This window comes from Echiichthys vipera (genome assembly GCF_963691815.1).
Source record: "Echiichthys vipera genome assembly, chromosome: 13".
Taxonomy (NCBI): Eukaryota; Metazoa; Chordata; class Actinopteri; order Perciformes; family Trachinidae; genus Echiichthys; species Echiichthys vipera.
The window spans coordinates 2,406,729-2,434,045 of NC_139838.1; the positions used below are offsets into that span (position 1 = coordinate 2,406,729).

Genomic DNA, 27,317 nt, shown 5'->3' on the forward strand with positions numbered 1-27,317 from the left:
ATGGAGCCAGGGGCGTCGCGTGAAGCTCCGAGCGATGCGGGGTTCCCTAAACCGGCCGCTCTACGGGAGGAGACCCCGGGGGAAGAAGCGAAAGAGGGGGAGTGGAGCACCGCGATGCTGAAGCGAAGAGGAGCGGACGAAGACACCGCGGAGAAGGAGAGAGCGCGATGTGAGGAGGCACCGGAGAACCACAATCAGAGCGGAGGAGAGGATGATGCCGCCGGCACACACGAGGAGGAATTGGACCCAAGAATACAGGAATGTTACTAAATGATCATTGTTTACTTAACGCAAAATACCCCCCACCCCCCATAATGAAGTTTTATATTAGTAATGTTACATTTGTACACAAATATTTATATGGGGATGAAAATATAGCCTACATGGCACTAGTCTGCATACACAGCCTGGTACCTGGGACGGCCAGCCTCCAGGCTGCATCTCTGGGCTGCTATTGTCCCCCACTGAACACTTCATCACTGCTTTAGTCCAGCCTCTTCCCAGCTCTTCTGTCCGCATGTTCTTCTAATGTAGATGATCTTTCCCCTGTGTTTCCAGGAGGAGCTGGAGCAGCTGAACCAAGCCAGTGATGAGATCAACAAGCTGGAGCTGCAGCTGGATGTGAGAAATAGTTTGTGTACACTGTTCAGACCAGTGGCGTGCACTGTTATTTGAAGGGCAGGGGCGGAAAGGAAAAAATGGGCATAAACAGCACGTCCTTGCTCCTGAAGAGGGCACTTTAACGCAGATTTTGCCGGGTTGGGGGGGGGGGGCAGTGTGCACGCCACTGGTTCAGACTCCAGCTTTCACACAGTGTCTTGGCTGGGCTCACTGAATGTGTTCACATGTGTGCTCCCATCAGGATGCCAGGTCCAGCTACAGGAGGATCCTTACTGATTCTGCCAGGAAGCTCAATGCTCAGGGCTCCCAGCTCGGTGCCTGCATTGAGAAAGCCAGACCCTACTATGAAGCCCGCAGACTCGCCAAAGAAGTGAGTCTACAGTGTGTATGCAGTGTACAAACTTCTGTAGTTTCTGTTGATGTAGGAGGCTGTAGTTTATGCTGCTGGTGAATTGTACTGTGCTATATTGAGAAGTCTACCTCCCATTCTATGTTACATTGGAACAGCTCTCTGCGTGACCTTCACGCAGAGGCTCACCTAGGCTGGATTGGCTTTGAGTTCCCTGTATTGGATGATGCTATTGAAGAATGACTTCAGCAGCATTACTGTCATTTCATCAATGTTAGCTGTGACAAAAATATTGGTTGACAAAAACAAAAATAAATGTATTGCATTTTTATCAAGTCATAAAAACTAAACCACAATGTGAAAGACTGAATTAATTATTGTTTAATGCAAATCCTTATTCTGTGGAATCCCTCACTGTAGCTGAGCTTCTAATTAGTAAAACTGTATCCTCTGCTGTCTGAAAATACTTCCCAAATATGGAACATGATCAGGTGCCGCGGTTGTGGATGTATATGGAAGCTTTTATTGGGCTTTAGTGTTTTCTTTCCTCTGTCGCTTTGGTACATTTCCAGCAGGGGTTGTAGTCGATTCTGTGGTCTGGCCAGGGACCAGTGGTTACTGCCACTAAGGGCGCACTCACACTGTCCATCCGTACCCTGCCCCAGGACGTTTCAAGGCTAAAGTCTAGCTTGTTTGACCAGTGTGAGTGTCGTCCACGGCCCGTTTGGGAGAGGTGGGCTTTTGTAAAGCATGTTTGCACATGTACGAGCGTGCGCACGTGTACGAGCACGAGCTCGAGGCCTACGGCTGTTCTGACGTCAATTTATGTGCGCCTGTTTGGACATAGAAAAAAGAAGGAGGGACCATGCGCGGATATTTAAACAATGGCCGCGAAATGTTCCCGTAGGTGTGATGCGGAGGTGGAGTGTTTACTGCAGATTTGGTCAGATGAAAATATTCAAAAACAGTTGAACAAGTCGCACAAAAACTCAGAGGTCTACGGAAAGATTTGGAAACAAAGCGACGCATCGCAATAACGCCAATCAATGCATGTGACGTGTTACGGCGTGATGACGTATAGGCAGCAAGAAGCATTCGCCGAGGCCCAGGTAGTGTGATTACAAACGGGCCTGGAGGGGGGGACAAGTACCCTAAAGCACGGGGCACGGTACGGATGGACAGTGTGAGTGCGCCCTAAGTGCGCTAGAGTAACTGGTCCTGACCAGCTCATCGGTGATCTGAGCTGTGGTCTGAGCTGGGGTCCCTGTGGTCTGAGCTGTGGTCTCTGTGGTCTGTAAAGCGGCTTTAGTATTTCCTCCTCTTCCGGTCATTTTTGCAGCACTGACATGGATACATGTCAGAGATCATAATCTTTTGTCTACATAATGTGCTATATCTATGGAAGCCTTTAAGGGTCATACATTACATACATTTTATTTCCCGTTTTCTTGTGATAACGAGATGATTAGTTTGAGATCTGGGGAAAACACGATAGTCTGGTGTATTAAATGACTGCAGGAAACATCATTCAGTGTATCAATGTCAGGGGAGCAGCAGAATATGGATCACCATCACACACCCTGACACAGGCTGAAACAGCTTTATTCTATTAGAGATCATGTTCACATTAGAATATGGATCACCATCACACATCTTTTCCTGACACAGGCTGAAGCAGCTTTATTCTATTAGAGATAATATTCACATTAGAATATGGATCACCATCACACATCTCTTCCTGACACAGGCTGAAGCAGCTTTATTCTATTAGAGATAATGTTCACATTAGAATATGGATCACCATCACACATCTCTTCCTGACACAGGCTGAAACAGCTTTATTCTATTAGAGATAATGTTCACATTAGAATATGGATCACCATCACACACCCTGACACAGGCTGAAACAGCTTTATTCTATTAGAGATAATGTTCACATTAGAATATGGATCACCATCACACATCTCTTCCTGACACAGGCTGAAACAGCTTTATTCTATTAGAGATAATGTTCACATTAGTGTGCGCCATCTAAAAGGATGGTAAACAATAAAGCTTAAATAAAGTTATTATTATTATCTGAGGTGTAAGTGAGCATGATGTCCTCATTAACTACAATTCCTTTAACAAACTTTATTGTCAACAATATTATAAAAACATAAATACAGGGAGGAGTTTTACAATGTGCACATAAATGTCATAATCAATATTAATAACAATAATAATCATAATATATCTGATGTTGTTCATTATATAGACTAAAGATTATGATCATTTATCGTGCTTCTAAATCGACCGGGAAGAGGAGGAAATACTAAAGCCGCTTCACAGACCACAGAGACCACAGCTCAGACCACAGGGTCCACAGGGACCACAGAGACCACAGAGATCACAGCTCAGACCACAGGGACCACAGACACCATAGGGACCACAGGGACCACAGCTCAGACCACAGAGTCCACAGGGTCCACAGCTCAGACCACAGGGACCACAGCTCAGACCTCAGAGACCACAGCTCAGACCACAGAGACCACAGAGACCACAGGGACCACAGGGTCCACAGGGTCCACAGCTCAGGCCACAGGGTCCACAGCTCAGACCACAGGGACCACAGCTTAGACCTCAGGGACCACAGCTCAGACCACAGAGACCACAGGGACCACAGGGTCCACAGGGTCCACAGCTCAGGCCACAGGGTCCACAGCTCAGACCACAGGGACCACAGCTTAGACCTCAGGGACCACAGCTCAGACCACAGAGACCACAGGGACCACAGGGTCCACAGGGTCCACAGCTCAGACCACAGGGACCACAGGGTCCACAGGGTCCACAGCTCAGACCACAGGGTCCACAGCTCAGACCTCAGGGATCTCAGCTAAGACCACAGGGACCACAGCTCAGACCACAGGGACCACAGGGTCCACAGCTCAGACCACAGCTCAGACCACAGGGACCTCAGCTCAGACCACAGGGACCACAGATCAGACCACAGAGACCACAGCTCAGCCCACAGCTCAGACCACTGAGACCACAGCTCAGACCACAGGGACCACAGCTCAGACCACAGGGACCACAGCTCAGACCACTGAGACCACAGCTCAGACCACAGGGACCACAGCTCAGACCACTGAGACCACAGCTCAGACCACAGGGACCACAGCTCAGACCACAGCTCAGGCCACAGGGTCCACAGCTCAGACCACAGGGACCACAGCTAAGACCTCAGGGACCACAGCTCAGACCACAGAGACCACAGGGACCACAGGGTCCACAGGGTCCACAGCTCAGGCCACAGGGTCCACAGCTCAGACCACAGGGACCACAGCTTAGACCTGAGGGACCACAGCTCAGACCACAGAGACCACAGGGACCACAGGGTCCACAGGGTCCACAGCTCAGACCACAGGGTCCACAGCTCAGACCTCAGGGATCTCAGCTAAGACCACAGGGACCACAGCTCAGACCACAGGGACCACAGGGTCCACAGCTCAGACCACAGCTCAGACCACAGGGACCTCAGCTCAGACCACAGGGACCACAGATCAGACCACAGAGACCACAGCTCAGCCCACAGCTCAGACCACTGAGACCACAGCTCAGACCACAGGGACCACAGCTCAGACCACAGGGACCACAGCTCAGACCACTGAGACCACAGCTCAGACCACAGGGACCACAGCTCAGACCACTGAGACCACAGCTCAGACCACAGGGACCACAGCTCAGACCACAGCTCAGACCACTGAGACCACAGCTCAGACCACTGAGACCACAGCTCAGACCATAGGGACCACAGCTCAGACCACAGTATCCGCTACAACTAGTGATGGGAAGTTGGGCTCTTTTCGTTCGACTCCTGAATGGCTCTTAATTTAGGATGTTTTGTAGGCCTTTATTTTACCATAACTTTGCAAAAAGGAGTGGTTTGTGTGTTGAAAACCCTTTCATGTTCAGTGTTTTTATGAGAAGCCTTATAATTGCCTAATTTTGTGCATTTATTCTGTTAGAAAAAGCATTCTTTTGTTTAATATTTGAATCAAACATTTTATTACACATATACACTCAGCATAGTTTGCTAATGTAGCTACCAGGGGGCTGCTGCACAAAACCTAGATAAGAGATTAAGCCGGTATATTCCGGTTATCCTGGCTTATTTTATTCATGATCCGGTTGCACCAAAGCACAGACACCTAAGTTACCATGGAGATTTATTCTGTGCTGTTAGCCTGCTCCAGAGCTGGTCTAGACCAGGCCAACAGCCAGGCTTGATTCATCCTGCTGCTTTATCTGTTCAGTCAGATGTCACTGCGATCACAAATCAAACAGCTTTCACAATTATTCCATCATAATTTCATCTAATTCCATTTTTATCAGCTATGAAAGGACCAGCGATGCATTTTGTGTGTGTGTACAAAATGTATCCCTGGTACTTTCATATACTGTAGACATGTGCACTAAGTACTGTACTTAAGTACAATTTTGAGCTACTTGAGTAATTCCATTTTAATCTACTTAATTCTTCTACCCTACTGCATTATTATATTGTATTTTTAACTCTACTACATTCTTTTGGTAACTTTAGTTATTTTACAGATTCAGATTAGTAATACAAAATATTATCAGCAAATTAAATTCCATATATTGCTATAGATAAAGACACAGCAGTATATAAAGTAAATGAAAGTAGCACACATTTATCAGCTGCAATAATAAAGTGATATTTACACAAATCTATTTATAATTATAATATTCTGAAATGGGTACTTAAAGTACATTTTGATGCTAATACTTTTGTACTTTTACTAAGTTACATTTTGTGTGTAGGACTTTAACTTACATAGTATCAGTGTGGTATTAGTATTTTTGATTAAGTAAAAGAGTTCTTCTTACACCACTCCATATATAAACTGTATATATAAACTGTATATATATATATATATATATATATGTATATATATACTGTATGTGTGTGTGTGTCTGTGTGTGTGTGTAAACTGTATGTATATATACATATATACACACATATATATATATATATATATATATATATATATATACGTATATGTATATATATGTGTGTGTGTGTGTGTGTGTGTGTGTATACTATATGTATATATATGTATACAGTATACACACACACACACACACATATATATGTATCTCTCTCTTCTTTCTCTCTCTCTCTCTTCTTTCTCTCTCTCTCTCTCTCTCTCTCTCTCTCCTATCACTCTCTAATAAGGCATAAAAAACTTATGTGTACAAAGAGTATTTCATATGCAAATATGAGTTGAAGTTTGAAATGAATGTTGATTAATTTTTTAATTTTAAATTGGATAACTGTTTTATTTGCATTTATTTTTAGATCCTTTATGTATTTGTGTGGACCTATCCCTTATCAAATATCGCATATATTAAGACTTAAGACTCTTCATTTGTCACCATATTGTCAGAACAGTACACACATGCTGGATAATGATAATGCATACGTAGTTTCTTTGATGTTAGTAAGCCATATAGTGTAATGAATGATTTGTCTGTAATTGAACCTAACTGATTCTGTAAAACTTTGAACCCTTCAATGACTGGGGCTTGAGTGGCAGTCCTGTTTAATCAACATGCCGAGGAGTCTTTGAAACTGTAATTGAACTAATGAAGATTGCGTGGGAAAAGAGCAGAGGTCTAATTGAAAGCAATAAAGCAAATAATAGATTGCTAAACTGAATTATTAAGCACTTTCATTTGTAGTTATAAAAATGTCAATTAGAGAATGAGGAAAATATCATTAGTATCACATCAATGGTGTTCATATGCAGATTTGAATAAACTTCTGACTTTTTATCACTTAAACCTCAACATGTGTGACAAACCTATCCTATAAAGACTCCATATGATAAAACCCATCAGCACGAACCGTGATGCTGTCATTAATCTTTCAGCAGCAACCTTACATTGTTTTAGTATCCCTCTCCATCCAGCCAGGCCTTCCTGCTGGTTTTGTAATGCAGAGAGCTTCCAATGTGATCACAGTAACCTTGACTTTTAATTAGCTGATTATTTTTACTCTTGTTAGCATTTTTCCATTACATTCCTGAGCCAGATGCGACATTAATTCATTCTGCTGTGCATCTGCCCTGTGAATAGTATGAATAGCAACAAGTTAACATGAAAGTCTTTTTAATCACGATAAACGATTAAATACTGAGGTCATACTGAGGTTTTATGTTATAGAAAGGCCTAAATTACATATGTAATAATTAACAGCCTTTAGTGGTCTCATATTGTAAAACATCTTTTTAAATTATAAAGCAGCTTGAGATGCACACAGCCTGTATTCAGAAGATGTGTATTTAAATTAGCTATCAGGACTTCTGTATGGTTGTGATGTCACAACTATACTATATATATACCCTGCCTATAGAAAGTCATGAAATAGTCACTTTTTTGTTTTACAGCCTGAAATGATAATACATAAAAAAAAGGCCCGCGTGATTTACACATTTTGCCTTACAACATTTCAAAAATTCTGAAAATGAATAAAAAAATGAAAAACTAGAACAGCAGGGTTGTAAAAGTGATCAGTCCCCAGATGTAATCCTTTGTGGAGGCACTTTTTGCTTTAATTACAGCCATCAGTCTGTTTGGATCAGCTTTGTGCACCTAGATTGGGAAATATTTCCCCATTCTTCCTGCAGAACTGCTGGAGTTCAGTCAGATTCTGTGGTGAGTGGTGATGGACTGCACTCTTCAAGTCCATCCACAGATGTTCTGTAGGATTCAGGTCAGGGCTCTGACTAGGCCACTCTAGGACATTCACTTTCCTGTCCTTTAGCCACTGTGTTGTTTTTATGGAGGTGTGTTTAGGGTCGTTGTCATGATGGAAGGTGAACCACCTGCCCATTTTCAAATGTCTAACATGGGGCTGCAGGTTTTCCTCAAGAATTTGGGTGGACGTGGCAGCATCCATTTTACCTTCAGTCCTGACCAACTGCCCAGTCCCTGCTGAAGAGAAACAAGCCCACAACACAATGCTGCCACCACCATGCTTCACTGTAGGGATGGTGTGTTTTGGGTGGTTTGCTGTGTTTGGTTTCTGACAAACATAGAGCTTAGAGCTCAGCCCAAAAAGTTCAGTTTCAGTCTTTGATCTGACCATAGAACCTTTTGACACATGGCATCAGAATCTTCAATATGTTTTTTTGTAGACTGTAAATGAGACTCAGTGTGACATTTTTTCAGAAGAGGCTTCTTTCTCTCCACCCTGCCAAACAGGTAGAACTTGTGAAATTGTTGTAACATGCACAGATCGACCAACCTCTGCCATTAAGATTTTAACTCCTTCAAGGTCACCATGGGTCTCTTGGTAGCTTCCCTAATCAATCTTTTCCTGGCTCGGTCCTCCAGTTTGGATGGGCGGCCCGATTCAGGCCAGGTCTGGGTGGATCCATATGCCTTCAACTTCTGGACAATACTCTGAACGGTACTCAGAGGGATAGTTAAAGCCTCAGAAATCTTTTTAGATCCTTCTCCTTAGTTGTGCCTATCCACAACTTTAACCTGGAGCTCTTTTGAAAGCATCTTTCAAACCAAGGTGAATTCTTTGTGTTACCATGCTCTACTAGGAGAAGATTCCTCAAGGAACAGCTGATTTTATTCCGAAGTAATCAAAGGAACAGCTGATTTTATTCTGAAGTCAAATCGAAGGAACAGCTGATTTTATTCTGAAGTCAAATCAAAGGAACAGCTGATCTTATTCTGAAATAAACAAAGGAACAGCTGATTTTATTCTGAAGTCAAATCAAAGGAACAGGTGATTTTATTCTGAAGTCAAATCAAAACCACCACAGTCAGGTGGAAGCCAATTAACTTGGTGTGTGATCTGGAAGGTGACTGGTTATAACTGATAATGTTTAGAGTGGTTATTCTAAAGGGGATCATCACTTTTCCAACTTTTCATTTTTATTTATTTTCAGAAAATTAATAAAAACATTTCACTTGAATGTTGTATGGCAAAATGTGTAAATCACACTGGAAAAATATTGGAAAAGTATTATCATTTCAGGCTGTAAAACAAAAAAGTTACTATTTCAAAGGGAATCATGACTTTCTATAGGGCCTGTAGGTAGAAAGTGCTGCTACAGTACTGTTACAGTCATTTCCTGGCTGCAATGACAGAGTGCAGATGCAGAAAACTGGGAAACGCTGACCAATCAGAGCAGACTGGGCTTTTCAGGAGGGGTTCTTAAAGAGACAGGCACTAAAACAGCGTTTCAGACAGAGGGTGAATACAGGTATATCCAGACAGACAGGATGAGAAAAATAAAGTTTTGTGTTTTTTTAACATGAAAGCATGTAAACATGTAGAAGAAACTCGAAATACAAACATGAGCCTGGATAGTATGGGATCTTTAAGTAACAATCTCTCTCTCAAAAATAAAGTAAAGAAATAAAGTAATAAAGAAATAATTGGCAATGAGAGCCCAACTGCATTCCATAATCTTAAAATGGACATACACTTTATTCAATTTTGGAAATCTTGTTGTTTAATTCCACCCCATACTGTACGAGTAAATCATCTGTGATGTAAAGGCAAAGCTCACAGTTTATGTGCTCACACAGTACAGTCTGATCAAGCCCCAACCTGAGAACTCACACTTTGTCAAATACAAAAATAAAACGGTGTCTGTGTGAAATGTTCTGGCTGTTGACAAGTCAATAAAGACTGGTTTGAAAGCTCCAAGGTGGGTTGAAGTTTATTTTCTAGTGGAGGTGATTGAGACATTTCACCAACGGTTCACGGTAATCATCACATCCGACCCCATGTGCCATGATACATTACTGCACTATAAAGATCTGACAGACGGAGACACCAAGGCTTTAAAAGAGTATGAAGTGTGCGTGAATGTCTGATTGTCAGTTACATAAAGTGACAGAAATGGTCTTTGCAGCCTTTAAAGAGTGCACTCTTTTTTTTTTATTGTTGCAGTAGATACTGTGAATGGATGGAATATTGTTTTTTTAACTGCTGCTGTCTGTTGCTTTAGGCTCAACAGGAAACCCAGAAGGCAGCTCTGAGATATGAGAGGGCCGTGTCCATGCACACCGCTGCCAGAGAGATGGTGTATGTGGCAGAGCAGGGCCTCTTGGCTGACAGGAACACCATGGACCCAACCTGGCAGGAGATGCTAAACCATGCCACCGCAAAGGTACACACCCAGGCTTCTCCCTGATGTATTCTATACAGGCAAAAAGGAGGGAAGCCTGTGAGAACTTTTTCTACAGTTTTACATTATGAAATTTGTCATATTGTGTTGTGTTTGGTCTATAAAACATTCTTTGTGATTTCTGATGGTAGAAATTGCTGCTATATTACCCCAGTCTATTGCTAACAACATTAGTAATATACTAGCAGGACTAATATGGAACAGTGGGGGAGGAGAACTGGAACTTTTTACAAACACACACACATGTGTGTAAGAGCCTACTCACACTGTAGGCCAAAACCGGTTTTGGCCTACAGTGTGAGACTCAGGGTCTGCTCACACTGTCCTCCCGGACCGAGACCCGGACTTTAGGGTACTTGTCCCCCCTCCCTTTCCCCCCCGCGCCCCAGCCCCGTTTGTACTCACACTACCTGGGCCTCGGCCAATGCTTCTTGCTGTCCATAGGCCATCAAGCCGTAACACGTCACACGCATTGATCGCGTGTGTGTGGCTTTGTTTACAAATCTTTCCATAGACCTCGGAGTTTTTGTGCATCTTGTCGACTGTTTTTGAATATTTTCATCCGACCAAATCTGCAGTAAACACTCCACCTCCGCACCACACCAACGTGAACCTTTCACCACCATTGTTGTTGTTGTTAAATGTCCGCGCATGGTCCGTCCTTCTATTTACATGTCCGAACAGGCGGACATAACGCTACTGCCGTAGGGCTCGTGCTTGTGCTCGTACACGTGCGCACGCTCGTGCTCGTACATGTGCAAACGGCTCCGCTAAAGCCCACCTCTTTCAAGCGGGCCGCGGACGGTCCGCTGGCCGCAGTTGAGCGTGGAGCGGGTGCACTCACATGGCTTAAAGGTACTAGACTTTAGCTGAAAAAACGGTTTTGGCCGCGGCCAAAAGGACAGTGTGATCACGCCCTCAGTGTCTCGCGGCCAAAACCGTTTTGTCCGCCTGTTCGGACATGTAAGTAGAAGGACGGACCATGCACGGACATTTAACAACAACAACAATGGCGGTGAGAGGTTCACGTTGGTGTGATGCGGAGGTGGAGTGTTTACTGCAGATTTGGTCGGATGAAAATATTCAAAAACAGTCGACAAGACGCACAAAAACTCCGAGGTCTAGGGAAAGATTTGTAAACAAAGCCACACACACGCGATCAATGCGTGTGACGTGTTACGGCGTGATGGCGTATGGACAGCAAGAAGCATTGGCCGGCCCTGGCAGTGTGAGTACAAACGGGGCTGGGGCGCGGGGGGAGAGGGAGGGGGGACAAGTACCCTAAAGTCCGGGCCGCGGCCAAAACCGGTTTTTCAGCTAAAGTCTAGTACCTTTAAGCAGTGTGAGTGCACCCGTTCCGCGCACAACTGCGGCCAGCGGGCCGTCCACGGCCCGCTTGAAAGAGGTGGGCTTTAGCGGAGCCGTTTGCACATGTACAAGCACGAGCGTGCGCACGTGTACGAGCACGAGCACGAGCCCTACGGCAGTATCGTTATGTCCGCCTGTTCGGACATGTAAATAGAAGGACGGACCATGCGCGGACATTTAACAACAACAACAATGGCGGTGAAAGGTTCACGTTGGTGTGATGCGGAGGTGGAGTGTTTACTGCAGATTTGGTCGGATGAAAATATTCAAAAACAGTCGACAAGATGCACAAAAACTCCGAGGTCTATGGAAAGATTTGTAAACAAAGCCACACACACGCGATCAATGCGTGTGACGTGTTACGGCGTGATGGCGTATGGACAGCAAGAAGCATTGGCCGGACCTGGCAGTGTGAGTACAAACGGGGCTGGGGCGCGGGGGGGAGAGGGAGGGGGGACAAGTACCCTAAAGTCCGGGTCGCGGTCCGGGAGGACAGTGTGAGTACGCTCTAAGAGTGCTTTGAGTGTGTGTCTATAGAAACAAATCCCAAATAAGAAAACATCTGTGAATATCAGAATCTTCATGAAAGTGGAAATGGAAGTGTGTTTTAAGAATACATTTCTTCTTAGAACGGTTGGTGAATGAGGCCCATTGTTTATTTGATATTTGTGTTTTAGCAGATTTCAACATACATCATTTCCCATAAGCCAAATACCTTTTTTGGTTATAAACATCTCCAACTTGAAAACTGAGGCGAGTACAGTACAGAGACTGTTGAACAGCGTAGATGGTTTTTAGACAGCTGATATGATGATGTATCGCCATGCTTGAACACTTAATGGGAGCTGTAGTTTAATTGACGCTAATAAAGTAATTATTGTTCAACTTTGTTACATTAGTGAACTGGCTAAATTTGATAATGCATTGTTTTGTTGTTCAGTTGTGGCCTTTTTCACTCCTCTCCAAAGTGGATACTAAAATCACTTGCACATGTTAGTGTAGATGGAGAAAAGAACAGAAAATTTAATTGATGTCAGCGTAGTTGGGGGCTGTGTCGCAGTGAAGCTAAAAAGCCAACTGTCCCCTCTAACCCTCACTGTGATCCACTATAGCTGAATACACAGCATAGCTGCTGTCAATTTCTATTCCTGTTTCTGGAGTCATACAGCATCACCATTAGAAGGCAGTGATTTCACCAACATGTCATTAAAGCAGTGCTAGCATTTCTGTTCATTAGGTTAACAGGTAGCATATATGAAAGGCCATCAATTCTTGTTTCCTTCTCGTTCTTTCGTGACAACAGAAACATGTAAATTTTAATAACTGATCAACAACTTATCAGTTATTGAAGTTTTGTGATAGGCAACCAAAGTGGTTGAGAAAGAAAAAGAAAACAAGAGAAACAACATAGTCATTCCGTATGTGGCTGGGGTATCAGAGAAACTCAGGAGGATCTTCAACAAACACTGCATCCCTGTGTATTTCAAACCCAGTAACACACTCAGACAGAGACTAGTACATCCCAAGGACAGAACACCACACACCCACAAAAGCTATCTGGTTTATGCTGTTAATGCAACGAGGAATGCAAAAATCTCTACATTGGAGAAACAAAACAACCACTGCATTAACGCATGGCCCAACATAGATGAGCTAACTCCTCAGGCCTGGACTCTGCTGTCCATTTACATCTCAAGGAGAAAGCCCTCTCCTTTGATGACAACAATGTCCAAATCCTGGACAGAGAGGACAGATGGTTTGAAAGAGGAGGAAAAGAAGCCGTCTATGTAAAAGTAGAGAAACCATCACTAAATAGAGGAGGAGGTCTGAGACACCACTTATCTCCAATTTACAATGCTGCCCTTTCATCCCTTCAGGAGATTCAACAATCTAACCTCAAAGAACAACTGTTCACAAATGGCCTCCTGTGACTCCAACGACTGTCGTTAAGACTCAATAGAGCACTAACAAAGTCCAAACCTACATCCCACCAACGACTGCCACTCTAACGACGAGCATTGGCACTTGGAGCACAACGGGGTTTCAGTGACATCATCGGCCTTGTGAGAAGTTAAATACCTGGATCTCCACACCAGTTAGTAGGACCAGTCCCAGCTTGGTCAGATGCGTACATGAACTGATGAAGCCTCTTGGATGAGAGGTGTAACGTCTTCCTAGACAAATAACCAAGTCCAGTTGCTTTTGACTGAAATTGCTTTGGGGATAACGGCGACCTGGACAAAGGAGAATATTCACTGGCTCCATGGCAGACAGGCTCCAAACCACAGCTTCCTCTGCTTTCTGGTCTATTTGACTCTAAATGGGACCATAATTTACTAAACGAACATCATGCTGTATTGAAGAAGACTTGAAACTAGAGATTGATACCATAAACACATTAGGAAAATGTTTACTTGGGTAATAAATCAATTGAGAAGTTTAGGCTCATTTTCTCATTGACTTCTATACAATCAGAGTCAGTGGAGCCGCCTCCTACTTGACGTTAGAAAGAATGCAGGTTCAAGGCACTTCTGCACTGGCTTCACTTTTCAGCCCCGGTGCTACATCCATCTTTATTATACAGTCTATGATTGAAATGCCCTTTTTTGCATCTGATGCCAAACATTGCTCCTAACATGTGAACTTCTATCTGAAGAAGAAGGCTTGTCCTTATGTGTCCATTATTCAGTTAAATCCTTAAGCGGAAAGAAAATAAATTTGAAACCTAAAAGTCGCTTTGGGTTACAGTCACTGAAACACATCTTGTGTAGACAGCACCTCAGGGGTCCACTGCTCACCATCTCAATGTACTGATGGTTAACATGCATTTAAACCAAAGTTGACTGTACTTATTAAAACTCCTACCAAAGCAGCCATTCCGCGCTACTTGCTGTGCATTATGATTGACCATTTCTTTGGAATGTGGGAAGACTGTAGTATTGGAAACATTATAAAGTGATGATGTTCACAGTGGTTTGAAGAGATTATCGACGGAGTCACTTACAAGGACAAGCCGTTCCTTGAATGCATAGCACGTTTTCCATTGTAGCCATAGGGAGAGTTTGAGTAGCATGGATCAAAGAGATCCAGTCTTCTTCTCTCAGTATTAAACTTTAAAGGTTACTGTGCTGTTGCGGTTTTAATGATGGATGGTGACTGGGAAGGGTGCTGTTAGCGTTCAGCTTTAGCTGCTGCTGTGGTTCAGTCTGTTCTGCACTTAGACCTCCAAGTCATGTGGACATTTCTGGAATGTCATGGTATGTAGACAAGTTAAGTGAAGTGAATGTTAGGTATGCAACTGTACACAAAATTCCTTTAACTTGGTTTTAAGGTCACAGTTCAGTACATTTCTGGTGAACCTGGTCAATAAAGATATGCAAAATACAAAGTACAAATATTAACTAAATTTTACATTTTATCATTTTTAACCTTTATTCAAAACAGGGCCTTTGAGAGCAAGTTCTCTTTTTCATTGACACCCTGATTACAGAACATATAAACAATATAAAGACAAGGCAAGGCAAGGCAACTTTATTTGTATAGCACTTTTCATACACAAGGCAGACTCAAAGTGCTTCACAGCACAACATGTCATGAATTAAAATGCATTAGAGAAAGACAAAGAGAATAAAAACATAGACAATAATAAAAACAGTGAGGACGTTGAAAGTGCAAAGATTTAGCAGAAAGCTAAGGTGAACATAAAAGTTTTCAGTCTAGTTTTGCTGCTAGTGCTTTCCCTTGATTTGAGTTCATTCTGCGAACCACTAACAGATTGGTTTCAGAGGATCTTAGTGATCTAGAAGGCTTATGTAGTGGGAGCATATCAGTGATACACCTCGGCCCTAGACCATGTAGTGATTTATATGTGAGCAGGAGGATTTTGAAATCAACTCTCTGACGTACAGGAAGCCAGGGTAATGATTGAAGAATTGGTGTAATGTGTTCACATTTTTTGGTCTTTGTTAGAACTCTAGCAGCAGCGTTCTGAACAAGCTGTAGCATCCTGACAGTTTTTTTGGGAAGACCTGCAAAGAGACCATTACAGTAGTCTAGCCTACTGGTTATAAAGGCATGGACAAGTTTTTCTAAGTCTTGAGCTGACATGAGCCCTCTAAGTCTTGTTACATTTTTAAGGTGATAGTAGGCTGATTTTGTTACTGATTTGATGTGACTGTTGAAATGTAAATCAGAATCCATAATAACCCCAAGATTTCTGGCTTTATTTGAGGTTTTCAGGGACTGTGATTGAAGGTGTTGGATGACTTTAAACCATTCTTTCTTAGCACCAATAACAATTATCTCAGTTTTATCCTCATTTAGTTGAAGGAAATTTTGGACCATCCAGTGTTTGACTTGCTCAATGCACTGGCACAGACGATCTATGGGGCGATAGTCATTTGGTGATAGCGCCACATAAATAAAGAGTATTTATAAAGAATACAAGCACATGGAAGTTGAAGTATACATCAACAAACAGACCAAGGACACCAATTCATAGAAAACACATGTATTTACTCTGCTGTATGCCAGTCAAAAGATTTTTTTAAATGATTAAATAAGATTGTTCCACTTGTGTGGAGCATAGAATTTAAGAGACACTTCCTTATTCTCAGTCTTTACTTGAGGACCAAATAGTTTTTGGACCCGGTGCAGAGAGAACATGATCTATAGATAAGAGGACATGAAAGATACCAGGTATTTTTGCTTTGTAAATAATAGAATACTGTGCTATTCTCTTCTCACTGCTAACGACTGCTAACAAAGTAAACAACAATGCATTCTAGAGCCAGTAATGAACCTAAGAGCAGAACGATAGACTGCATAGAGAAGTTTAAGAATAGAGGTAGGAGGGTGCATATTATGACATCGCCATAGTCTACAATAGATAAAAAGGTTGATGTACAATTTGCTTTCTGCAGTTCTGGGTAATGCACGTTTTATTTCTATAAAAAAATGCCACTTTTGCTTTTACAGATTAAACGGGAGGGAACATTAATATGTTTTCTGAAGAACAGAGACAAATACAAAGCTGTTTATAAGAGTAGAAATATTCCCTTCAGTTGACCTGAAGAGAACAGCATTTTGCTTTGCCTGAGTTGAACAGTTGTGTAAGATCAATTAAAATGTGTTGTTTTGAGTCACCTGGGCAATACAGGGTGCTGTGGTATATAAAATGGTGTACAGATGAAGTGAACTGCACAATGTGACGTTGGAGTGATGTATTTTCTATGTCATTTTTGGACATCCAATTTCGGTCCACTGAAGGGGTAGTCTTCTAACCCCAGGTAGCGTCTTTGTTCAACGTTTACCAAATGTCTAATGTTAACGTGGGACCTCTATGTAAGGGCTATATAAAGCCTCGTTTGTGGACGTCTTTCAAATTTAGATGAACTATTTTAATATAATAACATTGCATATCTCTAGGCCGCCATTCAGTGCCTACGGCCCCTCAAAACAAACAGCATTCAGACGAGGCAAGGTGGGTAAAGTGTCTTGCTCAAGGACACAATGATCATGACCAGGGGCGGATGGCCCATAGTGGGCGATAGTGCACCGCCCTCATTCAGCAACACAAAAAAAATATATATATATTTTGCCGGTCTAAGTCTTAATCATCGACTGTATAAAGATCCTAATATCATTGTCAAATCAGCAGCCTGAATATCACTCTCCAACCAGTAGCACCTCCCCCATGGGGCGATTTCAATCACCCCTGAAAATCATCCCTGGCGCTCTCATTGACTTACATGTTGAGTTTGGGTTTTTTTTCAAATTATTGACCCTACAATGCATTTTTATGGGCTCAGGGAGGGCTACCTCCAACATGATTTTGTCATACGCACTGATGCATGCTCAGACCACACGCACAGCGCGCCAAAGCATAGTGAGAGAGTGAGACGAGACGAGATCGACATGGCGAGCAACTGCAATTCCATTATTTAATTGAGGGAATTACCATTCAGTCTGCGAAGCAATATTGATAAAATGTAAGAATTAGGACCACCCTGACCAAATTTAAATATCAAGCAGGTGTCAACAAAAGCGGGGAAAACATACAATCGCGGATTTTCACGGAGCTGGTACGAGCTGAAAACAAGGCTGGCAGGGTGTGAAGTGGCTAATGCTCTGTTCTGCTACCCCTGTGTGCTAATTCACCCTGATGGCGCAGAGACGGACACAGCCTGGACAAAGACAGGTGTCACTGATACCCACCACCTCTCGGAAAATGTGAAGAAACATGAAGCATCGAAGATGCATATGGACAGCTGCCTAAAACTTTTGGCCTTTGGGAGCGGTGTCACGACCATGAGGTGAGCAAAAACCGGCATATCCTAGGCCACCATATTGACTGTGTAAAATTCTGTGGCATGTTTGAATTAGCTTTGCCAGGCAAGAATGAAAGCGAGGGGTCCAGCAACCAGGGGATTTTTTGTGGATTGGTGGACGAGGTGTTTGAGGAGTACCTGAGAACGGCCACAGTCTTTAAGGGCACGTCAAAGACTGTGCAGAATGAGCTGCTGGATTGCATGGCATCTGTCACCAGGGCAAGTAGGGAGGAGGTTAAATCGGCTAGATCTGTGGCAATCCAAGCAGATGAAACCACAGACGTGTCTGCACAGACTCAGTTGGTGCTTGTGCTGAGATACATGGACGGAAAACATGCTGTGCAAGAACGGGTCTTTGAATATGTCCCCATCTTGTCAACAACTGCTGACTCCATTACCGATGCAATTTTGGAGACTGAACAGCGTATTCGCTTACGATGAAGTGTAAACTCATTGCACAGGCTTATGACGGTACCAGTGTGATGAGAGGAGAGAGGGCTGGTGTGCAGCAAAAGGTACATGAAGAGTACAAAAATGCCCATTATTTGCATTGTTATGCACACCGGCTGAATTTAATCATGCACTTCGCACATTCCAGCAGTGAGTGTTTTTTTCTCTGACTTTACATTTACAGTACAGGATTTACAGTTTTTTTACCCGGTCAACCAAACGCACAGCCCGTCTCCACCAGATTGTTGCACGAAGGCTGCCTAGAGCTTCGTCCACAAGACGGAACTTCAACAGCAGGATCGTGAGTACTGTCTATGAGAACGTGGCTGACCTCATAGAGTGCTTTGAGACCATCACGTCAGACGGATCATTTGACAGCACTATCTTGGGAGGCATCTGGCTTCCTGAGGATGCTAGAGGACGAAGGGTTCTGTTTTTTCCTGCAGCTGTTTCATCAAATCGTGCCTCATGCTGACATGATGTACCAACTGCTGCAGAAGAGGGACATTGACATAGTGTTCATCAAATGTGCCCTGCAGAACTTAGGCACTGTTCAGGCCATCAGGTAAGATAATACAATATAGTAATTATAATAATAATTATGCACATGTCCATTACTACATTTTTGCATGTTGTGATGGCAATAATATATAGATCCTCAAAAGTAATAAAATAATTTAATCATATGCATTTGTGTGCATAAGTAAGTTAAGCACATCCAGAAATAGTGATATTTTAGTTGGCCATTTTCAGAAAGTTATGCAAAACAGACAGTTGTAATTACTTACTAGAATTACTGTTTGTTGATCATGACAATGAGATACTGTCTCCATCATATTCTAACACTTTGGATCTGTCTCCCTTCAGGGACCAAAGCTCCTCACAACAGCAGCAGCAAGAAGCAGCAGGTACCACAAGATCAAGGAGAGCCTGAGGAGAGCTATCTGCATTCACTCCTGATCAATGATGTAGGCATGGTCAAGTGTTGGAACCAAGTGAAATAAAATCACATCCTCTGTGAGTTAGATTCAATAATGGATGGTGGTCATTTTTTACTCATAGCACTCCAATGACAACAACTCTTCTCTGAGACTGTGGCGCTGTTGAACATCCTTATAACCACTCCAATGACAACAGCTGAAGCTGAGAGCTATTTCTCCACCTTAAAGAGAATCAAGACGTTCCCGGGAAATACAATGGGACAGAAATGCCTGAATGCATTAGCCATGCTTTTCATGGAGAGAGAACCTTTCAACCAGAGGGTAATTGATGACTGCTTGAAAGAGGCGAGCAAAATTTTCTATACAAGTGATGAACGAGTGTGTTATTAAATGGTGAGTTGTGTTATATTGAACTCTCCAAGTGTTGAATTGTAAATAGCCGTAATGATTTCATATTACCAGCCAAATATATACTGAATATGTTCTAAAAGATTTGATTAATTACAGTTTTGATGATAGTATAACATCTTTTGTTTTGATTTGATTATGGCTATGGCATCCATGATGGCTAGAAACTGTAAACTGTGTTAGCAGGAATTTAACTAGAAGATGACAATGTATCTGTTGATGGCCACGCTGGAAGTGTTTTTTTGTGGAGCCAAATGTATTTTATTTGAGACATTCAAATTTATAGTTTTACAAAAATAATACTGTACAGTATGTATAATTCATGTCTGGTGTTCCCCTCTAGTGGTTGAACAGGATAACCAAACTAAACAATTTAATGTAACACTGTTAAGTTAGCTATCTGACTTTTATTTATTATGATTTGACCCATTGAACGGGTCATCTTAGCCATCATCCCAAAAGTTGCCCCCCCTAAGAAATTTGTCAGGAGCCGCCACTGATCATGACACAAGGAAACGAACCGCTGAGCCTTTGAACATCGGCCAATACGCTCTACCACCTGAGCCACAGCTCAGCAACAGCGGTTATAGCAACAGGTTGTTTGCTGCTAGCAGAGGCGCTAACATTAGCTTGTTGCTCCTGAACTGTATTTTCTGGCTCGGTAGTATTTGACTGTCGGAGAGTTCTGTCATAATAAGGGGGATAGGCTGCCATGAAATTATTTTACACAAATTGCATTTCCAAACCCCCCCCCCCAAAAAAAAAAACAGATAAATGCAAAAATACATGTTTGCATAAATAAATAACTTGATGCCATTCATCTGCATGTATGCCAAGTGCCCGCGCTGCAGTGACACCATAGACTGTATAAAACATGGACATAGTCTCTGTGATGTCACACAGGTTTCTGAAGCTCAAAGTGGACGGCTTCTGGTGGCTCCAAAAAAGAGGTGGTGGGCCTTGGGGCTAAAGGGGAACGAATGAAGCCTACAAACTCCGCCATCACTGCGGTGGCGTCTCCCTCCAGTATGCGTGTGCTTGAATGGGAGCTGTCATTAGAGGTGAACCGTTTCTACTTTTACCTGTTCTTTTTATGCAGCATTACTTTTGACAACGATGTCTAGGAAGAACCTGTGCAATTCTCGGCTGCTCCAACAGCAGTGGGAAACTTTAACTTTGGAAAAAAACTGGATGTGAACTACACAAACCTTTACCTCATGAAGAGTGCCCCTGTCTGAGGCCGTACGGTCTACATGGATCCAAACCTTTACCTCATGAAGAGTGCCCCTGTCTGAGGCCGTACGGTCTACATGGATCCAAACCTTTACCTCATGAAGAGCGCCCCTGTCTGAGGCAGTACGGTCTACATGGATTCAAACCTTTACCTCATGAAGAGCGCCCCTGTCTGAGGCCGTACGGTCTACATGGATTCAAACCTTTACTTCATGAAGAGCGCCCCTGTCTGAGGCCAAACGGTCTACATGGATTAAAACCTTTACCTCATGAAGAGTGCCCCTGTCTGAGGCCGTACGGTCTACATGGATTCAAACCTTTACCTCATGAAGAGCGCCCCTGTCTGAGGCCAAACGGTCTACATGGATTCCCTGGTCGTGCAGATATTTTTCAGAAGTGGATCAAGAATATAAACAGAGGCGACTTTGTTCCCAACAGCAACACACAGACACACTCTGCAACAAATCTGGCAACCCGACTGCTGGAATTATTTTTTGTTGTTGCGACTACGATCTTGAGACACTAGATGGTGGTGTTGTGCTCATTCAACATACATTATTGTCGATCTTTAATATAGCAGCTATGTGCAGATATAGTGGAGTAATTGATTTGATTTGATTTGATTTGATTTCACTTTAATAATCCCCAGGGGGAAATTCATTTGCCACCACCACACACACGTAAGCTCTGTTTGTGGAGGCAACTTTTTCCTTCAGTATTTCAAGTACAGCACCTTCATCAAACCTGCTGGTTGGGAGTTCCAGGTGAACTCATGCCCGGTTTCAGAGCAACGGACTGTGGGTCTAGAAGACTGACATTCTCTCAAGACTCCTCCAGACGTTCACCCCTCACACCACCCCCCAAAAAACTGACTCTGAAATAAGAGTGACATGAAATAAGTTCTGAAGAAAAACACACCAGAATGCAAAATATACTCACTCACACTCACTCACTGGGTCATCAAATAAGCTATCGAGCCAATTAACGATTAACGTAGATTTTTGCCGGAGAGTCGCTAACAGCCTGCCTCAGCTAAGATGGATTAGGTCGGGGCGGCAAGCTGGACACATTAAAACTTCTTTTTTAACCATTAATACTGCTCCAAATGACACCAGACCTCTGCAGTTGCAAGAGAAGAGTCCTTACACAGAAAACAAAGCATCAACGTAGTTAGTAAACACAGAGTTTATTAAAAGAGTGTTTTAAAGACTTACCAACTGGCCCCTGTACCAGCTCCTCTCATAGTAAAGTCCATTACAGTGAATTAGCAAAGTCAATCCCAAAGGAAGGAGCCTATTGATGATTTATTCCAGCAAAACATGTAAACGTTTTGGTTTGCTGCAGACACAGTATTCCCTCTGCCTAAGCGTCTCCATCGGCGTCTCAATGTCCAGATTCAAAACAATAATCCATTGGTTTATCAGAGCACGGTCATCGTACCGCAATGGCAGCCTATGAAGTATCTGGGTTGTCAGCTTTCATTTTTTTTTCACAGCCCGGAAAGATACAAACACGAAGCATTCTATCTGTCTTCACTTCAAGGTGCAGGCTAGTCGGCTTTTTTTGTGATAAAAAATATCTCAGTCCACATGAAACTGCAAAATATGCCTCAAACAATGTCTAAAATTCCATAACAGCAACTCCGTCAGCTGGTGACGTCTAAAGTGCTCCACAAGTCTCCATGGATACAACTGTTTACTGTCGCTCAGTGTGACGTCAAACAATGTCCTCAAGAAATTGTGGTTTTCCTCGGTTTTCCTGTCCACACATCCTGAAACTGGACTTTTCCAAAAAGTTCACCCCGGTTACAAAAAACCCCAGTTTCAGCAGCCCACAACTGTGGTTAGTGTGGATAAAAGGACAAACCGTGCACAGAAACACACACTTTCAAAAATACCGCATTACCATGTTCGTATGGACGGCCCCTCGGTTTGTCAAATCTCCAGCAGCTGTTTTTTTAACAGCCAATTAGGTCGAAGAAAAGTCATCCGGTCCAGACAGTTACCCTTTCAGGTGGTCGAGTTTTGGACGGAGGCTCAACCATGAGCTCAATGAGCCAACGAGGGAGAGACAGATGGAGACTGAGAGAGAGGGTTGAGTGAGCTAGAGGCTAGGCCAAAATGAGGAGAGAGATTGCCGTTATCGAGAACAAAGCAGTGAATCAGAGAAATAAAACATTATTTCATCTCTACTAGAAATGCAGCTGTAGCAAGTATCTCACTATCTCTGTCCTTATTCAGATTTTAAAATGCTACAAATTATATCCAGCGAGCCTGAAAAGTTAGAAGTTAGAATGGAGGTAGGGAGACATTGGGTAATGTCTGATGTATAGGATCATACAGTGCTCCTGCTCTGTCATATTTCCTGTTCTGGTCAGGTCAACGAGGCAGAGGAGGAGCGCCTCCGCAGTGAGCGGGAGCACCAGCGCGTCACACAGCTTTGCCAGGAGGCCGAGGCTCGAGTCCAGACCCTCCAGAAAGCCCTGAAGAAGGTCATCCTGAAATCCAAACCTTACTTTGAACTCAAGGGTCAATTCAACCACATTCTGGAGGTTTGTACCAGCAGTTTAAACAAACATGCACCATGTGTTATTACTGTCAGCTGATGGTTTCTCTTTTCTCACCCTGAGTGAGCAGGGGCACAAGCTCTGTATGAGAGTCCAGCTTTTGCCCTCAGCTACTTTCTCTGTGGCTGCTTTCATCTGAGTGTGTGTGTGTGTGTTGTACTGGACGGGATTTGTCTTTCATGCACACGTGTGAGTCTGAGGCATTACAAACTGCTAGTTGAATCATTCAACCTTCAGTGACTTTCATTAGAAATTTGAAAATCTCACACTTGGCCTACGGCTTTACAGCTGCTTTGATGAGATTTGAACCTTGTTGAGGGGGCCGAATGGAAACCCATCAGCTGATATTCATTAGCTGTTGTCTGCTGACATTGAACTGCTTCTGATCCTGGTTTTTAGCTGAAAGAGAATGGAGCATGCCTCTGTTCCCGAAGTAAAATCCCACTCATATTGGAAATCACAATCTCACCATCAAAGGCAGAATTACCACGAGTCCATATGGTATCAACCTTGTTTTAAGAAAAACATGTTTTCTTCTACCCATCCTAGTGAGCTGCCAAATATGGTCATTATTACAGTGATTTACCTTTTCTTGGCCAAATCAAAGGTTTTATGGTCACAGTTCATCTTCTAGCTGGTTGTATTTGTTCCAGGCTGAAAACTCTTCATACGGATTTTCGAAACATCGATGGAGATAATGAAAGAAAATCACGAAGTGGAGCTGAGCTCAGAGTTGTTAAACTGCCCCTAGGCGGCAACGAAATCAACAAACGCAGCTTTTGACATCATTATTGACTGTAAAAAGGATGACAAATTGTGATTTAGAGTTGGATGGTGACAATAAGAGGATAAAGTCAATGATTATAGTGCTTTGACTTCACAGAATTATAATTTGATTGGTTGAGCCAAAAGTTCATAACCATAGAAATGACTTACCTCAAACATGCTCTAGTAGGGTTGAGAGTAGTTTGGATTTTTAATATTTCTGCTAATTGATTCTCTGAGAGGCGTGGTCAGAGCAGGTCACATGTTTATTTCACGGAAAAATAATTTATTTGTAACTGTTACATAATTCCTATTCATTCATATTTTAACAATACACTTCATACAGTTTAAGGAACATGGAAAGTATTTTGATAGTTTAATTTGGTTGCTATTATATCATCTGTTGATGTATCTGTTCATTCTTTATTCATTTGGAGCAGCGCCCCATCGGGTCGGTGCTCAAAAAAAAAAGAAATACATTTTCGTTCGAATCCTTTTCCTGACATTGCTTCACGAGCGACGTCACTTCTTCGCTCTGTTCTGCCCGTGTCTGTGAATGTGAGTACAGTGCCTCAGGGAGACCGACACAGGCTCAATTACTACACAGATATGTGGATTTTATCCCATCAATTTTGAGAGCATTATTTACTGATTTCACGTTCAGATTCTGTAATGCTTCCCCTGAAAACCATGTCCTCACACTCAAATGGCCATTCTTGCAGATTCGCTCTGCCTGTGCTCAAACTGTATGCTTGCAATCAGATTGATTGTGGCTTGCATGGATTTCCTGCACTCCAGCTTGAGTCTTCTCCTCGAACTCAGGCTGTGTACTCGTGAAACATCTGCTGTTCCCTCAGATTTTTTTCATCTGCTCTTGTAGTAGCGGAGATTAGTAACTGTTTAAAGACTTTTTATAATCTATACTCTCAGATTTTTTTGTGTCAAATGTCCCTAGCTAATAGAATGCCAGGTGTAGTGTTGACCAATTAAAAGAGAGACATACACAGATGAGATGGAGAGACCATACGAGTTGACACGCAAAAGAAAATTTTAGAGAAAAACATACGACTGGGTTGACAATGATGACTTGTAGAGAGTACAGTATCCTGCTGATGTAACACCCTTTCAAAAAACGATTTCCTGGTCCAATTTTCCAAGCCTCGTATTTCTCGTACGCTGCAGTGCCGTGTTCCCCGTTGTTTGAACAGATCTGAGTTTTTAAAAAACAACATAATTGTCATTTTCTTAACAATATAAAAGGTGTCTAACTGATGAAAGAGGTGACCGTAATTATTCACATGTTCGACCGTTGTTTTCTGTTTTGTTTCAATGGAGCGTTTGGACCCGGAAATCTAATTTTGAAAGGGTGTTCCATCACACTTAACAGCCGGATAGCTCAGTGTGTGCTGTGTGTAGTGAGTGAGTGGTTGAGAGAGAGAGGGACGCTTTGAACAGGTGTTGTTACTGGTTCTGGATGCCCAACTTTAGAGAACGTTGGATGTATCACTGTGATACTGTGCCCTGCTAACTTGCTGTTAACTTTTTTTCAGGAACATAAGGCGAGAGTAGTGCAGCTGGAGGAGCGAGTGGCAAAGGTGAAAACACGTTACTCTGTGGCCCTGAGAAACCTGGAGCAGATCAGCGAGCAGATCCACGCACAAAGGAAGCAAATCAGAGCCAGCAGGGGGCGTCCTGAAGTCTGCGGTGGGCGGAGCTCCCCTGTTGGTGCTGAGGCTGCTGAGGTCAGAGCCGCCATTGGGATTCATGTCGGGAGCAGCTGTGTGGGAGTCGGCGGAATAGAGAACAACTGGGCAGACGGCGAGAAAACCAGACTGTGGGTGGAGAGGCACAGAGAGAGTGGCTGGGGCCAGAGAGAGCGGCTGGAGGCGGAGCAGGCCGGCTCAGACTGCATGTCAGTCATCAGCCTGCAGACCATCGCCTCGGACCTGGAGAAGTGTGACTCAGTGGAGCACCTGGGTGACCTGAGCGACGCTGGGAGTGTCCTGGGTGAGGAGTGGGACCGTGACAGGAAGCCTAATGAGAGGCCAGTCAGCAGGGAGATTGTGACCGAGAGGCCCCAGCAGGAGAGGCTCCAGCAGGAGAGGCCTCAGCAGAAGAGGCTCCAGCAGGAGAGGCTCCAGCAGGAGAGGCCCCAGCAGGAGAGGCCCCATCGGGAGAGGCCCCACCAGGAGAGGCCCCAGCAGAAGAGGCTCCAGCAGGAGAGGCCCCAGCAGGAGAGGCTCCAGCAGGAGAGGCCCCAGCAGGAGATGGGAGCGATTAGTAAAGAGAAGCAGGAGGGCTTCATTAAGCAGCACCACAGAAGTGTCAGTCTATGATAGTCAGCAGGAGGAGGAAGCAGATGAGTCATGAGGAGTGAGGATCACAGTGTGCTTATGATGAGGGATCAGAGAGGACATCAGAGGGGAGCAAGAGAGAGAGAGCCCCATGACTGAAAGGCGGTAGAGCTGGCAGGAATGTAGAGGCTGACAGTGATTGACACAGCTCTGCCCGGACACTGCGGTGAGGAATAGCAGGAAGGGTTGGAAGGTACATGGGCTGCACACTAATGAACCTCATTGTGACAGCAATAAACAGAGAGAGCAGTCCTCCAGAGACACTGCCCTCCCCTCACTCTTGCACTCTGCAGTGTCTGATCCAGTCTCCTGCTCCACATACTGAAACATGAACAAAAGTGTATGAAAGGCTGCAGGCTGAGGAAATCTCATCACTGTAGAGTATAAACAGGCAGTGTCGAAAGAATGCAAACATAGACATGGTATCAACTTGTGTGTTTAAACAAATGTGCCTCTTGTTTAAAGGCTCATTCTTTTCTGTTCTACCTTTGTTTTTGTTGTAGCTTTGGACATCATTTCTATCGGTTTCACTGCCGTAACTGTTGACATGTTGGTACATGGAAACACAAGCAGTCAGATGGGTTTATCCAGATGACCTGGCCATCAAAAGTGAGTTCACCGAAAATGTTGTTAATCCCTCATTTGAGCAACACAACATCTAAGAAATTACTCTTTTCACAATCAGAATTTGAGCCATTCAGTCCAATAACAT

General features: G+C 43.4%; 1 protein-coding gene across 1 annotated transcript; it reads left to right on the forward strand.

Moving 5' to 3' along the window:
* Nucleotides 1–26,729, forward strand: sh3bp5lb (SH3-binding domain protein 5-like, b; the record flags this gene model as incomplete). Its single annotated transcript, XM_083925093.1, has 6 exons — nt 1–258; nt 559–621; nt 863–991; nt 10,012–10,173; nt 23,298–23,471; nt 25,802–26,729. The coding sequence occupies 6 exons, from the start codon at nt 1–3 to the stop codon at nt 26,585–26,587; spliced, it is 1,572 nt and encodes a 523-aa protein (XP_083781219.1). The 3' UTR covers nt 26,588–26,729.
* Nucleotides 26,730–27,317: the final 588 nt, after the last annotated feature.